The 20,809-nt window shown below is 42.8% G+C and overlaps 1 protein-coding gene across 1 annotated transcript in view; it reads left to right on the forward strand.

Annotated features, from left to right (window-relative positions):
- LOC140457930 (EF-hand calcium-binding domain-containing protein 4B-like) overlaps window positions 1-20,809 on the forward strand; it is a 100,601-nt gene that overhangs the window by 14,173 nt on the left and 65,619 nt on the right. Inside the window, exon 2 of the mRNA XM_072551767.1 lies at window positions 7,231-7,535. Within this exon, the coding sequence (XP_072407868.1) occupies window positions 7,350-7,535 (186 nt within the window). The 5' untranslated portion in view covers window positions 7,231-7,349. The remainder of the gene's footprint in view (window positions 1-7,230; window positions 7,536-20,809) is intronic.

Below are 20,809 nucleotides of genomic sequence, written 5' to 3' on the forward strand. Positions count from 1 at the left end.
GAGAGAGAGGAATAGTTAGATAGAAACAGAGTCACTACTGATCTGGCTAGGAGAGTAAAAAGCTGTTACTGGAGACAGTTTGCTATGACACCCAACCCATTGTTAGCCATTAACAATGTGATGTTGGGGGGTGGGGGGGGGTGCGTGGTGGCGGTACAGGTGTGTATCTGTGTGTATGTGTGTGTGTGTGTGTGTGTGTGTGGAGTCCTCAAGCAGCCAGTGAGATGCTGTTCTTCCAGCTTATGCTCACTGTAGCAAGCCTGAGGCAAAGATGTTGACCAGGGAACAGGGTGGTTTATTGAAGTGGAAAGCGACTGGAAGCTCAGGGTTATTTATGTAGATGTTCTACAAAGTGTTCTTTCACCAATATAGAGGAGACCATATTGTGAGCAGTAGTAATTAAAAATCAGTACAGATCCCACTTTCCGTAGTACTGGTGCTAGTCACTCATGAACAGGAGCCCACTTTTCCTCCACAAGTCTTTGAGCTATTCTTTCATCTCTCTAAATTGATTTTCCCGATGCTTCATGTCTCTCATAATAATCTAGAGATTATTTAGTTTGATGGCCAGCTCCTTATACAGACCATGGACAACTTCTTTCCTTGTCTTACCTACGTCTTCACCTATGTCTTCGGCACCTACATTGCTCTTGCCAACTGGATTTTCCCACATCCCAGGGCAAGGTCATCTTGAGCCCTGAGCAGATGCCCTTAACCTTGGCACCAGACAAGCAACACCACCAACTAGATGTTTGCTACAGAAAGCAGTTTTAACCCTCTCATTACAATACCACTATATTCCTTTCTGCTCCCTTCAATCGAATGCTTTCTTGCATCACAGAGTCATTGTCAATTAATTCATCCATTCTGCAGACCAAAGTCTCATCCAGACAAGCTTATTATTAGATTTTTATTTCTTATTAGATTCCCTACAGTATGGAAGTTGAGGGAACCTGAAGCCTGTTGGACATTTACACAAGCTGATTCAACTTTGCTGGGGTTCCCTTATCTCTCTCCCTTGCAGTCATACTTGCCTGACCTGTCTTCCACCACAAACTATATCGAAAGACCCAATCATAAGTAGTATGACTGGCTCCTGGTACCAAGCATTCAGGTAACTGCACTCTGACATGCCTCAGTGTCTGCAGCTCAGCCACCAGCTTATAAACTCGGAGGTGAAGTTCCTGTCACTGCAGACACTTGTTACAGGTATGTTTGCCCTGAATCACATTGGCATCTAGGAGCTCCCACATGCTATAGCTGTGATACATCACCTGTTCCACCATCCTTCACATTTATTAATTAACAACTTAATTATTTTACTTATTTATTTGCTATTTTATGTATAGGCAGTTCCTATTTGTGGTTGGCCAACTTAAAAACATTTTGTTTTAACATTGTTTACTCTTTGAAATCGGTTTATGTAAATGCTTCCCACATTTACTGTGATTTAACTCATACGTCTCCTACCTTACTACAAGGTCAATAGTCCTTTCCTTTTCTATTAGATTTTGTCTGCTTGGATGTCTCAATTGCCATTTTATCTCTAATTCTGGCTTCATTTCCCAACTCAAGAAAAGGTCAGAGGCATATTTTTAAGTTGAGGGGAGAATGTTTTTGTAAGGATATGAGGGGCAACTGTTTTACACAGAGAGTAGTTTGTGTGTGGAATGACCTTCCAGAGGAAGTTGTGGATGCAGGTACATTTACGACATTTAAAAGATATTTGGATAAATACATGAATGGAAAACGTTTGAGGGGATATGGGCCAAACGCAAGCAGGTTGGGCTAGTTTAGTTTGGGAACATGATTGACATGGACTAGCTGGACCGAAGGGTCTGTTTCCAAACTGTTTGATTCTATGACTGCTCCCTATAAATCACCCGCTATTAAAGTTAAATACAGTAACTTTTATGTGGCACCTCTGGGACCAGGAATGTGCAAATTGATCAAGAGGTCCACATAAACAATGTAAAAACACACAGCATGTAATAGAACTGTAATACAGAAGATAAACATCACTGTTATATGTTACTTACAGTGTAAGTCACTAAAACAATAATGCAACTTTGCCTTAAATAAAACTGACCAGCAGAGAGCTGTCTCACCTTTGACTGACTACTCAGACATTATTGTAGATCGTGGCATTTGAAGAGAAACTGACTCGAAATGGAATCAACTTTTGATATTTCGTGTGGATGTTTGATTGAACATCAAGCATATTTACACTGAGGTAAATAAATTAACAAATCTGTAATAATTGGACAGAATAAATGTTTGAGGTCCACAATGTTTGAGGTCCAAAATGTTTGCCGGTATATCAAGAGTCCAGATTCGTGAGGTGCCAGTTCAAACAAAGTTTGCTGTATCTTGTTGTGACTAATGCTCAGCTCCAGTGACATTCTCTCTCACTCTTGTTGCTGACCATTTCTTGAACTGTTCTGAAGTCCCTCTGCCCATTCTGCCTTGCTGAGTCCTGCCACTTGGTTCACTTCTCAAATGGGATTTGCAAATGTTCAACTCTTCCAGCTGTTTTTAAAGCTCTGTTAGAATAAATCTTCAGAACCCAGCCACTGCCAGTATGTAGGAGGCAGCTAAATGGAGTACACATTGCTTGCCACCATCTTGTAAGATAAATCCCCACTACTGCCCACCATGTTGTATAAGCCATCTGGTCGATTTGGTAACAGTACCCACTCTCCTGGTTCGGATTACAGAATGATAGAATAATGCACTACAGAAGAGGCCCTTCAACCCATCAAGTCTGTGACACCAAAAGTACATTAGTCCCACTTTCCCAGGCCTATAGCTGTGAATGCTTGTTCATTCAAATACTTTTTTAAAAGTTGTGAGGTTATCCACCTCAAGTACCATCCCAGGGAGGCATTCCAGACCTCCCAGCACCCTCTGAGTGAAGATAGTGTTCCTCATATCCACTGGTTCTAGTAGGTCTATAGGGTCCAGAGTGAAAGAGGAAAGTCACTTTACCTAATGAGAAGAGAGTCCTGAGTTAAAAACAATGTAGTTCATTGACTGATAGCAACTAAGTATGAGTTGGCCTGGTGTGATAGATATTGTTACAGAGGCGATGAGGAGGAACTCCTTCGAGATCATAAGCTTGTCCCCCACCACTCCATCTGACATCATCATTGAGGCACTCCTCAGCATTAACCTATTCAGATATTTTGTTGCTTGAGCTACACCCTTGCACAAAACCAGCCAGAGACACAAACCGTGAATAAATAAATAAATAATGGCTGTAGTGTTTTTTAAATTGATTCAGACATTGGCGGTAGTTCAGCAGTGGGCAGGGTTTTGTTTGTTTAGCGAGTAACACCACGGTTCTAAGTTCAGACCATCTGTCAGAAACTCCATGGGCTGGTCAGGTTGGGAGAGCAGGAACTAGTGTTGCCTTGGTGACAATGTGTCCTTTCCAATAATCCAATTGTGTACTGATGGCGTTGTGTAAATGTTTACTCTGTTAGAAAGAATTAGGTGGGATCACAATGAAATCATGACTAACCCATTTGCAGAATACTATTTCAACAGTACAACAGACATAATGCGGAGAGATCGAACAGGATGTAGTTTATCTCCATGGAATTTGTCTTAACACGAGAGCACAGAGAACAATCATGTTATATTAAAAATGCTCACAAGAGCCTTGGGTACCATAAACTCAAAACCTGATGCTGCAGGAATGACATCTGATTTCTGTTCTAATCATGTGTGAACAAAATAGGCACCAATTAGGTCAGATAATATCGGATGTTTCGTTCCTTTTCAGAATGTAAAGCATTGTTTGCTTGAGCTACTAAGCCTAGAGAATGTACACAGCATCTGTATGGTATGCATAAGGTCACAGAAAATTCCAGGACATTTGTATCATTAGGTTTGTTCTTGTTTTCTCAAACCTATTTCTTAGGTTTTTTTTTCAGTAAATTTATTTTCTCTTCCCTTTTACAAGCTAGTGAGGATTGTGTTTCCTTCAAGGCAGATCATTCCATGTCCTACGAATTTCTACTCTTTCCATAATCCCTCTCATGGCTGATTTTAATGGTGTTAACTCACCAACCAGCAGAAATTTACTCCTGATTTTCGTTCTCAGTTGAACACCTCTATCATATCGCTGATTGTCATTCTTTGTTTCCCCCTTACTTCTTCTAATCTTTCTTGGTGATCCTTAGCATAATCACAGAGAATCTCTTCTTAAGATTCTCCAGAGACTTGATATTGGTGTTGTGTCTTAGTTCACTCGGAGAGGCTGAGTTGCTGTGGAAACGTGCACTTTTACACACTAGATTAATATCTGAAATGAGTGGGTTGTCTTATGTGATGATGCTGTGCTTAAGATATGTATTTTGTCCATTTTTGTTTTGAAGAGAGGTTTTTAGGCAGAAATACAGAACAGTTTACCAAAGCCACTAGAGGAAACAGGTGTTTTTTTTTAAGTCGTTGAAACAATAGAAGTAGCCTGAATGCGTCTGGTCAAGATTTTTAGTTTGAGTTTTTGGCAGTTGCCTTTGGGGTCTTGGAGTGGAAGCTATTTTTCCCCTCTGTTGGTTAGAGCTGGGGTGAGGGGGGTGGGGGGCACGGTGAGGTGATGGGGTGAGGGGGGTGGGGGGGGGGGCACGGTGAGGTGATGGGGTGGTTCTCTTTCTGCAACAGGAGTTGCATGTGAAGCAATCTGTTTTCTGAATTTGCCTTTTGCCAAGGGTGTGATTATGGGATGTTGCTATATTGGAACAGTTAATTAGAAATACTTCATGTATCTGTTAGTCTGTTATGCTTTCTAATAGAGTTATAGTGTTTCGATTCCTACTTTCTTATGTTGTATTTTACATGTAACGGATGAATACAGTGTGCTTTACTTTAAATCCGATAGTTTGACCAATTAACCTGCACCTGGAATGCAACACCTTACATTTACCTTTTAAAAGAAAAAAAAGGTAGGGTCTAGACTATCTTCTGAATATTTTGAGGGGGTTTGGTCTGGTCCATAACACACATGAGGTGGGGTTGGACATGCTAGGATTGTTTCCACTGGAGTTTAGAAAAGTGAGGGCGACCTGATTGAAGTATATAAGATCTTCAGTAGTCTTGACAAGGTGCACGTGGAAAGGATGTATTCTCTTTTGGGTGAATCCAGAACTAAGGCGCACGGTTTTACAATTCAGGGTCACTCTTTTTGGTCAAAGATGAGGAGAATTTTATTTCTCTCAGAAGGTTGTGTGACTTTGGAACTCTCTGCCTCAAAAAGCAGTGGGAACCAGAGTGACTAAATATTTTTCAGGCAACAGTAGGTTGACTCTTATTAGACAATAGAATCAGAGATTATCAGACTAGCTGCAAGGCAATGGCCTAGTGGTATTATCACTAGACTATTAATCCAGAAACCCCAGTAATGATCTGGGGACTTGGGTTTGAATCCTGACATGGCAAATGGTGACATTTGAATTCAATTTTTAAAAATCAGGAATTAAGAGTCTAATGATGACCTCAAAACTATTGTCAATTATCAGGAAAAACCCATCTGGTTCACTAATGTCCTTTAGAGAAGGAAAAAAGCTGCCCTTCCTTGGTCTGGTGTACATGTGACTCCAGATCACAACTGCCGTTTGGGTATTTAGGGATGGGCAATAAATGCTGGCCTAGCCAATGACACCCACATCCTGTGAATGAATAAAAAGACAAGAGTTTGTAGATTTTGAAACACAGACAGATCAGCCATGACCTTATCCAGGTGAGGTGTACGTCAGATGGAGAGCTGGCATTGCTTTTTATCAGGAAGGGTCACTGCATTGTTCCACAGAGGAACTTGATGGGCTTATCCTACAATCAAGGGCCCGCGAGTTAAAGTTCCACTCACTGAGACCTGTGGCCCACCAGTGTCCCATAGCTAACAGCAGCACCCCCAGGTAACTACCCACTTAAAGACCTCAACTGTGCTGGGATCCTGTACCCCTCCTGCCTGATTATATTCCCTATCACTGAAGATTCCACCGGGAGGGCATACTTTCTGCCTATCGTCACAAAGAAAACCCATTTGCCAATTGGCAGCCAGCAGTTTCTCACATGATCATGATCATACTGATCATGACTAGATCATCTGGATCCATCGACACAAAGGAGAAAGAACTTTTCTGCTTCTCCTCCCAGGGAGGCATTCACGAGAGGCTAGATGGGGCCTTGGTTTAATGGTCTCATTTGACACACAGAAGTTGAGGCCAAAACATTGAATCTATTCAAGAGGAAGTTAGACGTAGTTCTTCGGGATAAAGGGAGCAAAGGGAATGGGGAGAAAATGGGAATGGAATATTGGTTTGGAAGATCCGCTATGCTCATGTTGAATGGGGAACTTGGCTCAAAGAGCTGAATTATCTCCTCCTGTCCCTTTTTCCTAAGTTTCTGTCACAAAGTCATTGCTTATGAATTAGATGCCTTTAGATGGAGATGAGAATTTCTCTTTGTTTTTCAGAGAGTTGTCAGAGTATGGAATTCTTTTCCACTGAAAACGCTCAAGACATAGTCATTAAATTAATTCAAGGCTGAGTTAGAGAGATTCTTGATAGACAAGGGAGTCAGCTATGTTGGGTGGGACATACAAGAAAGTGCAGTTGAGACCACAAATGGTTCATTCATGAACTTGTTGAATGTCGGAGCAGGCTTGAAGGGTCAAATAGCCTACACCTGCTCTTATGTTCTAAACGACAGCTCCTCCAGTGGTGCAGCACTGTGCGGGGTCAGGCTGGCTTTTATGCTTAAGACTCTAGACTTTCTAATTCACAATGAGAGGTTAATCTCTGAGATATGTCTGGCTGTCCTTGAGAAACGCCAGGCTTCTAACCAATAAAGACATTTCCTGTTGTATTTGATTTGAATGATTGGAACATTTTAGGCATAACGTCATCATTGCTCCATCCTCTTGTCATGTTGAGAATATGAATATAGAATGTTTTTTGTTCTTCTGGCTATTCTGTAATCTGGAAATAATTAGAAAGTAGACCAGGTCAGTTACTTGAGCAGGTATTTCTGAAACGTCACTGTACAGTATCAATTGCCTTTACGTTGTGCTGCTGAATGTTCAGGTTCTAAGCATTAGTAATGGAATTAGTCAACTCAGTAAACAACAGTGTTGTATTTGTTTGCTGCTCTTCTTCGACATTTAGTTTGTACTGAAGTCCAATTTATTGATAAAGTTTTCTAAAAAGTATTTTTTCCCTTTCCCAGACACCAGTTGAAAGAAAGAGGCTATTGCTTGGAATGTCAAAGACTAGAACGAGCCTGAAGTAGCCTTTATCTATTGGAACTGGACTAAGGAAGCTTTGGAACAAGTACCCTTGGCAGACATGACAAGTGAAGACCAAAGGGAGGGTGACAATGGTTTATCAGCACAGAGAGCTTTGGTAATGGCTGATGGGAAAAGCACTGAGCTGCAAAACCATGAACATTTGGCACTCCTGGAGAAATCCCGGGAATTCTTCCAGATCTGTGACCGAGAAGAGAAAGGATTTATTAACCGAGCAGATTTGCAGGTGAGATTTAGCAACCCGAATTAACAAAAGCTCAAGGAATGTCTGAAATTCAACAATGGATCCTTCAGCCAGCTTTCAAAATAATTCAAGCTGAAGCTTTATGTATTTCTGCTCCTGCCAATGCCTTGGATTCTTTTTCTGTCAGAGTACTACACTTTGTGGACAGCATCTCTTGCTCTTTGTCAGACAGGAAGCCAGGGCCTTACAGGTGATGACAGGCTATCAGTGATTGTTTCCCTTCAGAGGCATTTATCGCCATTTTGTACATTTAAGCCTGTACATTGACAGAACAATATTCAGGAACAGGAGTCAGCCATTCAGCTCCTAAGGATGCATTCAGTCGGGATTGTGGCTGGCCTGTGTAGAATCCTGACAGTCTAGAAAGAGGCCATTCAGTCCAATAAGTCTGCACCGATCCTCTGAAGAGCATCCCACATAGACCTACCTTACCCTGCATTTCCCACAGTTAATCTATCCAATAGACAATAGACAATAGATGCAGGAGTAGGCCATTCAGCCCTTCGAGCCTGCACCGCCATTCAATATGATCATGGCTGATCATTCCCAATCAGTATCCTGTTCCAGCCTTATCTCCATAACCCTTGACTCCACTATCTTTAAGAGCTCTATCCAACTCTTTCTTAAATGAATCCAGAGACTGGGCTTCCACTGCCCTCTGGGGCAGAGCATTCCACACAGCCACCACTCTCTGGGTGAAGAAGTTTCTCCTCATCTCTGTCCTAAATGGTCTACCCCGTATTTTTAAGTTGTGTCCTCTGGTTCGGCACTCCCCCATCAGCGGAAATATGTTTCCTCCTGCCAGAGTGTCCAATCCTTTCATAATCCTGTACGTTTCAATCAGATCCCCTCTCAGTCTTCTAAACTCAAGGGTATACAAGCCCAGTCGCTTCAGTCTTTCCGTGTAAGGCAATCCTGCCATTCCAGGAATTGACCTCATGAACCTACGCTGCACTCCCTCAATAGCCAGAATGTCTTTCCTCAAATTTGGAGACCAGAACTGTACACAGTACTCCAGGTGTGGTCTCACCAGGGCCCTGTACAGCTGCAGAAGCACCTCTTTGCTTCTATACTCAATCCCTCTTGTTATGAAGGCCAGCATGCTATTAGCCTTCTTCACGACTTGCTGTACCTGCATGCTTACCTTCATTGACTGGTGGACAAGAACACCCAGATCTCTCTGAACAGCCCCTTTACCTAATTTGATACCATTGAGGTAGTAATCTGTCTTCCTGTTCTTGCCACCAAAGTGGATAACCAGACATTTATCCACATTAAACTGCATCTGCCATGCATCTGCCCACTCACCTAACTTGTCCAGGTCACCCTGTAATCTCCTAACATCCTCATCACATTTCACCCTACCACCCAGCTTTGTATCATCAGCAAATTTGCTAATGTTATTGCTGATACCATCTTCTATATCATTTACATATATTGTAAAAAGCTGCGGTCCCAGCACGGATCCCTGCGGTACCCCACTGGTCACTGCCTGCCATTCCGAAATGGAGCCGTTATTCACTACCCTTTGTTTCCTATTAGCCAACCAATTCTCTATCCAATCTAGTACTTTGCCCCCAATACCGTGCGCCCTAATTTTACTCACTAACCTCTTGTGTGGGACTTTATCAAAAGCTTTCTGAAAGTCCAGGTACACTACATCCACTGGATCTCCCTCGTCCATCTTCCGAGTTACATCCTCAAAAAATTCAAGAAGATTAGTCAAGCATGATTTCCCCTTCATAAGTCCATGCTGACTCTGTCCTATCCTGTTACTATTATCCAGATGTGCCGTAATTTCATCCTTTATAATAGACTCCAGCATCTTTCCCACCACTGAGGTCAGACTAACTGGTCTATAATTTCCTTCTTTCTCCCGCCCACCCTTCTTAAAAAGTGGCACAACATTAGCCGCCCTCCAATCCTCAGGAACCGACCCCGATTCTATTGAACTCTGGAAAATAATCACCAGCGCATCCACGATTTCCCGAGCCACCTCCTTCAGTACCCTGGGATGCAGGCTATCAGGTCCCGGAGACTTATCAACCTTCAGACCTAACAGTCTCTCCAACACCAAATCCTGGCAAATATAAATTCCCTTCAGTTCAGGTCCTTCAGCCACTGTTACCTCAGGGAGATTTCTTGTGTCTTCCCCAGTGAACACAGATCTGAAGTATCCATTTAATTCCTCTGTCATTTCTTTGTTCCCAGTAATATATTCCCCTGTTTCTGTCTTCAAGGGCCCAATTTTTGTCCAAACCATTTTTTTGCCTTGGACATACCTAAAAAAGCTTTTACTATCCTCCTTTATATTCTTGGCCAGTTTACCTCCGTACCTCATTTTTTTCTCTGCGTATTTCCTTCTTACTAATCCTCTGTTGTTCTTTAAAAGCTTCCCAGTTCTCAGTTTTCCCACTTATCTTCGCGAAGTTATACTTTTTCTCTTTTAACTTTATATGTTTCTTTACTTCCCTCGTCAGCCACGGCCGCCCATGTCTCCTCCTGGGATCTTTCTTCCTTTTAGGAATGAACTGATCCTGCAACTTCTGCAATATACACAGAAATATCCGCTATTGTTCCTCCACGGTCTTCCCTGTTAAGGTATTGCACCATTGAACTTTGGCCAGTTGCTCCCTCATAGCTCCATATTTCCCTTTATTCAACTGAAATATTGTCACTTCCGATTATACCCACTCTCTCTCAAATTGCAGATTGAAGCTTATTGTATTATGGTCACTACTTCCCAATGGCTCCTTCACTTTGAGGTCACTGACCAATTCTGGTTCGTTACACAATACCAGATCCAGAATCGCCTTATCCCTGGTCGGCTCCAGCACCAGCTGCTCTAAAAATCCATATCCAACCTGCAACCCTCTCTTTGACACTGTGGCCAACCCACCTAACCTGCACATCTTTGGACTGTGGGAAGAAACCAGATTACCCAGTGGAAACTCACAGGAGAATGAATGTATGTCAACTCGATACATCTACTTTTGTTCCCTTACTCTTAATACCTGTAAATATTAAAAATTAACCCCCTGCCCCATCCCTGACCCCGACCTCCATCTCAACAACTTTATGGGAGAGAGATTCCGATTTCCACTCTCCCACAATGTGGTTAAGTGCCCCCCTGGTGTCGCCCCTAAACAACCTGGCTTGACTTTGATGGTTCTGCACCTTAGTTCTAAGCTCTCCTCACCCACTAGAGGAATCAGTTCCTCGCTATCATCCCCAATGTATCCTTTACTCATCTCAACCATCTCAGTTACATCCCAACTTAAAGAGTGCAAGTCTCGTCTATACAATCAGTCCATTCCAATTGAATCACATCATTGTTATAGTGACAAACACAGAATATGCTGGAAAAGCTCAGCAATTCTGAGGAAGGGTCACTGGACCCAAAAAGTTTACTCTGATTTCTCTTCACAGATGCTGCCTGACCTGCTGAGCTTTTCCAGCAACTTCTGCCTTTGTTTCTGATTTTCAGCATTCGCAGTTCTCTTGGTTTTTATCATTATGGTGAATTGAATTTGCACTTACACCAAAGTTAACATTCTTTTCTCATTCTTTCATTGGATGTGGGCACCTCTGGCAAGCACTAGCATTTATTCCCCTTGAACTGAGTGGCTTCCTACTTCCTCTTCAGAGGACAGCTAAAGGTCAGCCACATTGCTGAGGATCTGGGGTCACATGTAGGCCAGACTGGGTTAGGATGGCAGATTTCCTTCCCTACAGGACACTAGTGAACCAGATGGATTTTTCTTCATGACAATCAATGATAGTTTCATGGTCATCATCACTGAGACTAACGTTGTGTTAATGCTTACCAAACTTTTGTCACCATTTTGGCTTTTGAAAATTGCTGTGAGCCCAATTGGAGGAGAGAGCTTTAGGAAGAATGAGGCATTGAGGGATGTAGCAGAGGTTGTGGGAGACCTGTGAGCAAAGGGGGTGTGGGGGAATTGGAGGTGGGGAGGGGGGAGCTTTTAAACCAACAGAGTTATTCAGTACAAGGTACTTTTGCTACTTCAGGATTCAGGCCTCAGGGATCAACCTGTTAACAACAATTGTGAGATTTAAAGGAGCCATGCACCTGCTGGTATGGCAGCCATTGCTGTCTGAAGACTCCTGATCTAAAAATTTCACAGTTCAACAATCTTTATATCCCAGATTTATTAATAGATTCAACTTCTATTTCCCAGCTGCTAAGGGGCTTGGGAGGGGGGAGGGTGTTAGATTTTAACTCTGTCCCCAGATCATCACCTTGGGATCTTTGAATCACTGCTAGTTTGAGTTGAATCAGTAGCAAAATATCCATTCCTTCATGTTCCAGCAAATATTCCAATAGCTTTTTTGATATTTTTTCTTGCACCTGACGGCCCCAAAATATCAGGGAAAAGGACAAACTGCTTGAGTTGAGTTGACTAATTTTCATTCCAGTTTGAACATTTCTGCAGATTTCCAGGAGGGGGCAATGGTTCTTTTATTGTGCAATTCTAAAATGTGATTGCTGAAATTTTTTGTAAGTGTTTTTAAGCTGTGATTACTGAGCCCTCTCTTGACTGGGTTTTTTTTTTCATTTTGTAATTCTGAAGGGGTAAGTAATTTTTGTGGTACTTGCAAATTGCCTGTTGAACACCAGACCTCGCACCTTGTAACAATTGGATTCAACAGTGACCCTCGTAGTATTTTTGTTGCCTTTCATCTGGAATATTCCAGAGGATCTGGAAAATAAACTAGGTCATTATTGAATGACTATTCAGTCAGAATACACGCAAGTCAGAATCTAACAATATCAATGAGGTTCATATCCTCACATTGAAATAATGGTCTTTATGCACAAACAGACGAGCTAGGAGTAGGAGTTGGCTATTCGACCCTTTGAGTTGCTGTAAATTCAGTAAGGTTATGGTTGATCCAGTTACTCCACGTTCCCGGTTATCTCCTGATAATTGTCCACCCCTCTCCTGATCAAGAATCAATTTACTTTGGCTGGTTAAAGGTTCAAGGTCTCTGTTTCCACCACCTTTTGATGCTAAGAGTTCTAAAGATTCACAATCCACTGTGAGAAAAGAAATCACTTCTCCCCTCCATTTTAAATGGGCGACCCCTTCTTTTCTCAAACAGTGGATCCTTGTTCTAGATTCTCCCAAAGAGAAAACATCCGGTCCGCATCCATCTAACAAGAACCCTCAGGACTTTACATCTTTTGATCAAGTCACCTCTTAATCTTCTAAACTCCAGTGGGTATAAGCTTAAAATGTGTTGCTGGAAAAGCGCAGCAGGTCAGGCAGCATCCAAGGAACAGGAGAATTGACGTTTCGGGCATGAATCCTGAAGAAGGGCTCATGCCCGAAATGTCGATTCTCCTGCTCCTTGGATGCTGCCTGACCTGCTGCGCTTTTCCAGCAACACATTTTCAGCTCTGATCTCCAGCATCTGCAGTCCTCACTTTCTCCTGGGTATAAGCTTAGACTGGCTGACCAAAGGTGTGCAGCTTAGTTGGATTGGCCATGGTAAAATTGCACCGTAGTGTCCGGGGACATGTAGGCTAGATGGATTAGCCATGCTAACTGCAGGGTGAATGGAATGGAGTAGGTGGTGTGTCTGGGTGTGTTGTTGTTCAGAGAGTTAATGCAGGCTCAATGGTCCAAATGGCTTTTATCTGCACTGCAGGGATTCTATGACCTATTCAGATAAGGCAACCATTATAGCTATGGTCCACAAAACCTTCCAGCATATTTACATATTTCCTTAAATCAGAAGACCAGTACTGTACACAGTACTCCCAATGTGGTCTTGCCAATGCCCTGTATAACTGAAGGCTAACCTTCCTAACCCACCAAAAATGATAACATGCTGAGAAAAAATACGTTTTATCAGAGTTTTTAATCACTCAACAAGACAGCTGCAAGAATACTATTTCAAGGAGAAAACCAATGTGTACACAGTATAAGAGGAGAATGCTTATTGATTGGCCATTGTATGCTGATCAGAAATGGTGTAACAATGGAGAAAGTGCTGGGTAATGATGACTGACAGTTAACTTCCAAATTTTGATTAAACTAGGAGGCTGTACTCTAGTCGGTTAAAAGGGTTGCCCTGAGGAATGAACTCGAAAATGGCTGTTGCTCATTTAGTTGACTCGAAATGGGCACAGTAAATATCCATGTTCCTTCTGTCTGCAAAGAATACAGCACTATTTATAAATAAGTTTAGTTTCCAGTGCACACAGACAACATATCCTTTAAACTGCATGACTGCACACGTGCACAGCTGCTCTGATGTTCCATGCATATCAGTTAGCAACACTGCGCTAATCATGGCATTCACTTTCAGTTCGGGGCATTGCTGTGCACTGGGTAAGAAAATTAGAGGGAGCACTGCATACAGCTACACTGCACTGTGAGCCTAGGTGACACTCTTAAATTGGTTGTCAGTGTAATTCATTGCACTGCCCTACAAATCAAATCATTCCGGCTTTTACAGTACTGAAGCCAGCTTCACCTCAGCAACCCACTGGAACTGGCCTCTGCTGCCACTCCTGTCCAAGCTGCATTCTTCAGTCAGAATGGCCGCAATTTCCCACAGGGAAAATAACTTCCCACTTCTCCTGGACAGCATTCAGGAGAACCTCCAGGGAGGCATTACTGAACCATGATATTGCTTTCTCCCAGCTCTCTGAGGGGTTAGTAAGGGTGATAAGCAGAGGTTGGATCTGTGTTGCAGGGAGTGAAGTGCTGCCAGGATGCCAATTAAATATGGCCACCAGGAATTGGAGCTTAGAACCTGTCAATCTGCCCACCTGCCCATCCACCTGCCTTCCTACCTGACTGCCAGCCTGCTCATCTGCCTACCTGACTGCCCACCAGCTTGCCCACCTGCCCTCCTGACTACCTGCTTGCTCACCTGCCGGCCCACCTGACAGTCCATACAAAGTCACAATATAAAAGAACAATAGTTTCATAATCTTTCCAGTTCCCAGGATAGCGAATTAAATACCTTGTCTAGATCAGCTTTTAAACAAAAAGGTCAACTGTGTTCCATCGTGAACACAATGATAGGTTTAGTGTCAATAAAGGTGCGAGAATTAATTAATGTACAGAGTCAGTATATATAGAAATATAAATGTTTATCACTATAAGTATTTCAAAATGTACATGCAATCGTGCACACACACACGCACACACTTTCTTTCTCTCTCTCTCTCTCTCTCTCTCTCGCTCTATCTTCAGGAAAAGGGGAAAAACAGCTCCCCATTTCCACTTAGGGACCCTTCTGGTCTCAATATCAAGTTCAACAATTTCAGGGCCTGAGCACCTTCTCCCATGTCCCTTAGCCATTCCTGAAGCCCTGTCAGGACAGCCGATACATTTTCACCTACTCATCGTCCCCATTATCAGCTTTTCTTTCACACTGCTATACTAGCATCCATCCATCTAACTGTTGTTCTCTCTTTCTGGGCTCCATCCCCAGCTATACGCAGAGAAATACGCAGGAAATACGCAGAGAAAAAATGAGGTACGAAGGTAAACTGGCCAAGAATATAAAGGAGGATAGTAAAAGCTTTTTTAGTTATGTCCAAGGCAAAAAAATGGTTAGGACAAAAATTGGGCCCTTGAAGACAGAAACAGGGGAATATATTACTGGGAACAAAGAAATGGCAGAGGAATTAAATGGGTACTTCAGATCTGTGTTCACTGGGGAAGACACAAGCAATCTCCCTGAGGTAACAGTGGCTGAAGGACCTGAACTGAAGGAAATTTATATTTGTCAGGATTTGGTGTTGGAGAGACTGTTAGGTCTGAAGGTTGATAAGTCTCCGGGACCTGATGGCCTGCAACCCAGGGTACTGAAGGAGGTGGCTCGGGAAATCGTGGATGCGCTGGTGATTATTTTCCAGACTTCAATAGAATCGGGGTCAGTTCCTGAGGATTGGAGGGCGGCTAATGTTGTGCCACTTTTTAAGAAGGGTGGGCGGGAGAAAGCAGGAAATTATAAACCAGTTAGTCTGACCTCAGTGGTGGGAAAGATGCTGGAGTCTATTATAAAGGATGAAATTACAGCACATCTGGATAATAGTAACAGGATAGGACAGAGTCAGCATGGATTTATGAAGGGGAAATCATGCTTGACTAATCTTCTTGAATTTTTTGAGGATGTAACTCGGAAGATGGACGAGGGAGATCCAGTGGATGTAGTGTACCTGGACTTTCAGAAAGCTTTTGATAAAGTCCCACACAAGAGGTTAGTGAGTAAAATTAGGGCGCACGGTATTGGGGGCAAAGTACTAGATTGGATAGAGAATTGGTTGGCTAATAGGAAACAAAGGGTAGTGATTAACGGCTTCATTTCGGAATGGCAGGCAGTGACCAGTGGGGTACCGCAGGGATCCGTGCTGGGACCGCAGCTTTTTACAATATATGTAAATGATATAGAAGATGGTATCAGCAATAACATTAGCAAATTTGCTGATGATACAAAGCTGGGTGGTAGTGTGAAATGTGATGAGGATGTTAGGAGATTACAGGGTGACCTGGACAAGTTGGGTGAGTGGGCAGATGCATGGCAGATGCAGTTTAATGTGGATAAATGTATGGTTATCCACTTTGGTGGCAAGAACAGGAAGGCAGATTACTACCTCAATGGTATCAAATTAGGTAAAGGGGCTGTTCAGAGAGATCTGGGTATTCTTGTCCACCAGTCAATGAAGGCAAGCATGCAGGTACAGCAGGTCGTGAAGAAGGCTAATAGTATGCTGGCCTTCATAACAAGAGGGATTGAGTATAGAAGCAAAGAGGTGCTTCTGCAGCTGTACAGGGCCCTGGTGAGACCACACCTGGAGTACTGTGTACAGTTCTGGTCTCCAAATTTGAGGAAAGACATTCTGGCTATTGAGGGAGTGCAGCGTAGGTTCACGAGGTCAATTCCTGGAATGGCAGGATTGCCTTACACGGAAAGACTGAAGCGACTGGGCTTGTATACCCTTGAGTTTAGAAGACTGAGAGGGGATCTGATTGAAACGTATAGGATTATGAAAGGACTGGACACTCTGGCAGGAGGAAACATATTTCCGCTGATGGGGGAGTGCCGAACCAGAGGACACAACTTAAAAATACGGGGTAGACCATTTAGGACAGAGATGAGGAGAAACTACTTCACCCAGAGAGTGGTGGCTGTGTGGAATGCTCTGCCCCAGAGGGCAGTGGAGGCCCAGTCTCTGGATTCATTTAAGAAAGAATTGGATAGAGCTCTTAAAGATAGTGGAGTTAAGGGTTATGGAGATAAGGCTGGAACAGGATACTGATTGGGAATGATCAGCCATGATCATATTGAATGGCGGTGCAGGCTCGAAGGGCTGAATGGCCTATTCCTGCATCTATTGTCTATTGTCTATTATCTCCTTACTCCTTTTCTCTACCCCTCACCCCCAACCCCGACCTGCTATTTTCAACATATATCACTTTTTCCCAGCTACTATCAGTTCTGAAGAAGGGTCACTGATTTCAAAACAAATTTTGCTTCTTTATCCACAGATACTGCCAGACTGCTGAGTTACTCCAGCAATTCCTGTTCTTGTTACACAATTAGGAACACTGGCTCTCACTTAGTTCATCAGTCTCTGGAAAGGCCCTGGAGCAATCTTTAGCTGAAATGACATCACCTGGCATTGGGAAAGACCATCTAACGTGACAAAGACAGATATTTCCTTAGCTCTGGGTGTTAGAGGAACTTACCAATATCCCTTTAACAAATCTCTTTTGGTAAGAAATCTGGCACAACCAACCCTGTCAATACATTCATCCAAGTAGGGGATTGAGTGGGAATCTGCCTTTGTGATGACATTGAGCTTTCTGTAGTTGATATTGAATCTGGTTGAACCATCTGGCTTTGGAACAACCATTTCTTGGGAACTCCTTTAAGGTGTGTTCCAACATGTATTAGATTTCTATTTTCACCTAGACCTCTTTCTCAGGATGTCAGTTATAAGGATACTATTTTATAGGAAGGGACTCCCCTGCATCCACACCATAGTTTGTCTCTAAAGATTCCATTAAGTTCAGCAAGTAACCTTTTCATCCTTCTACCTCGAAATATCAAAGCATGATGTCTAACCTCACGCAAACATCAGTATTAGTCTACTGCATAGGATGTGGTTTAATTTGGAAACTACCTAGGCCTCAGTCTACCTTATCCTCAATAACCCTTTCATCTTCCACTATCAAAAATCTCCTCAGGGCTTTGCTGAAAAAATGCAATATGCCTCCAGACTTGTGGAAATCTCTAGCCAGAGACCTCCCAATTTGGAGAAAACAAATTTGTAAAGAAGCTGGTTATATTGAGTATCTCCGATGGGCCCAGTCAAGGCAGTCAAGTGCAAACAGTGGGAGGAGCATGCAAAAATCCAAGGATCCAATCCAATCTCCCCTTCAAACACCACCTACCACCCCTACAGAAGGATGTGTGTATCCAGTACTGGACTGGTCACTAACGCTAGAGTGAGAGAAAATCATCCTCAGTCTTGAGGACTGCCGATGAAGAAGAATAATCCAGCACAAATAGCCAATAGTTCACTCCAAAGAACTTTCCTCTGATTAGTTTCAGAGGTCCCCTTACATCATGGCTGTAACCTAATCTGAAAGGACTAAAGCCAGAAGGTGAGATTCGGTACAGTACGTGGCAAATAAAATAAATTCCAATCTTTTGTCCTAATCATGAAGATATTCAGATGCTTCCTCAATAACCATCCCTCCATCATAAGGTTAGAAGTGGGGATGTTCGGTGATGATTGCACAATTTTCAGCACCATTCATACTTCCGTAGATACTGAAGCTGTCCATTGTCATATGCAGCAAAAGCAGCACAATATCCAGGCTTGGGCTGAAAGGTGATAAGTACCATTTGTGCCACACAAATACCATGCCATCACCACCCACAGCAAGGGAGAATCTAACTATCAACCCCCTCGACTATCACAGAATCCCTCACAATCAACGTCCTGGTAGTTAAGAGTCACGGTTAGTAAGTTTGTGGTTGACGCCAAAATTGGTGGTTTAGTGGACAGTGAAGAAGATTATCTAAGATTACAAAGGAATCTTGATCGGTTGGGCTAATGGGCTAAGGAGTGGCAGATGGAGTTTAATTTGGGTAACCTGGGACACAACTTTCAAAGCATTATGTACCTGAACACCCACGTGTCTCATACATGGAATTTGTGCTTGTTGTGCTAAGCCTTGTTTTAGAATCCCTACAGTGTGGAAACAGGCCCTACAGCCCAAGCCGACCCTCCAAAGAGTAACCCACCTAGATCCATTCCCCTATCCTATATTTACCTAATGCACCTAACCTACACATCCCTGAACACTATGTACAATTTTGCATGGCTAATTCACCTAACCTGCACATATTTGGATTGTGGGAGGACACCGGACCTCTCAGAGAAAATCTGCACACACAAGGGGAGAATGTGAAAACTCCACACAGACAGGCACCCAAGGCTGGAATTGAACCTGTGTCCCTGGTGCTGTGAGGTAGCAGTGCTAGCCATTGTGCCGCCCCTAATTGTCTTTCTGAAATTTTCTCAAAGGTGTCTAATGACAACAGGAAAGTTGAAATATGTTCCCCATGCGAAAAGATCGAATACTCCTGCTGTGTGTTACATGGCTGTCCACACCTTTACATGCAAATTATTACATTCTAGTGATCTAATCACTCTAACCCACTCTAACTAGCATAACTCCTAATTATCCTAATCTCACTAATTATCCTAATCTCACAATTTATCCTTTCTCCACCTCTGGTGGGCACTCTACCTTCTCAGCTATTCTAACCCTCTTGAAGGATCCAATGCTAACCTCTGCTGATTGGACAGTCTTAATATCCATTTTTGCAGTGAATTGCGGTAAAGGTTCTTACCAAACCTTTTCAGAACAACTGTTCCACCTCTTAGTTTCTTCCATTACTCCATCTCTTAACCCTCAATGTGACCTTTTCACTTAATGTACAGTTAGAAAGCCAGCCGTTTCCTCATAATTTTCCATCAGCTGCCTTTTGGCTTGTATTTCCTTTATAGCTTTCCCTTGTACACTTGCCTCAGTGTTCTTTTTTATTTGTCCTGTGAAGGCTAAGTGCTTCTATTTTTAGTTCCAATTTGAGTTAATCTCTTTATCTATGAAAGCCTAGCTGTTGATACACTTCCTGTTTTCTCCTGACTGTAAGTTTTTTGATGTGTTCGCTTGCCAGTTTAAATATTCCATTCTAGTCAAGGAAGCTTTTAATTATCTTCATTTTCTGCTATCAGCCTAGCAATTATCACAAGGGGATGTGCTTTAAGGAAAATCTTAAAACTGGGGACAGGGATGCAAATATTGAGAGAAGGAATTCCAGAATTTATTGCCAAAGCACCTCGGGAGTGTTGCCTATCTGTGCCAGCTACTGCCCAGACTCTCAGCCTTGCCTTCTGTCTCATCTATTGGAGTCCACACTTGGCTTTTTAAAAAGAAATTCATTCACAAGATGTGGGTATTCCTGGCCAGGCCGGCATTTATTATGCAACCGTAATTGCCTAGAAGGTAATGGCCCAGGAGTCACGTGTAGGCCAAACCAGGTCGTTACAAACGTTTTCTTCACCAAAAGTGAACCTGATGGATTTTCCCCAATAATGGATCATTGGTAAATACGAAAATCCACCATCTGGCCCTGGTGGGATTTGAACCCAGGTGCCACAGAGCATTAATGTGGGCCTTTGCATTAACAACCTAGTTTAATACCATGATGCCATTACTTCCCCTTGCTGCCTGTAGAACCGGAGAAGTGTGACAGCACAGAAAGAGGTCATTCACCCCATTGTGTCTACACGCTATTCATTCTAATCCAACTTTGCAGTTCCATTGCATAGCCTTGCAGGTTAAGGTATTTCAGGTACAGACCCAGGTTCTTTTTTCAAATGAGTTGAGGGTTTTCACCTCATCCCCCAAACTAGGCAATGGATTCCAGATACTTACTAGATATTCATTTTATATCCTTATTTTATATAACCTTATGTGATAAAGGTTTCCTCATGTCCCCCCCAATCCATCTACTGTCACCTTAAATCTGTGTCTTCAGTTAATTGACCTCACTGCCGGAGGAAACAAGTCTTCCTTGTCAGCTCCATTCAAGCCCTCTGTCATTTTGACCTATCTTACACTCTCCATGACCTTGATCTCACCACCCTCACCGGTGTCAATTCTCAATTCCATATCACCCTTGCTCAC

This window comes from Chiloscyllium punctatum, chromosome 32, assembly GCF_047496795.1.
Source record: "Chiloscyllium punctatum isolate Juve2018m chromosome 32, sChiPun1.3, whole genome shotgun sequence".
Lineage (NCBI taxonomy): Eukaryota > Metazoa > Chordata > Chondrichthyes > Orectolobiformes > Hemiscylliidae > Chiloscyllium > Chiloscyllium punctatum.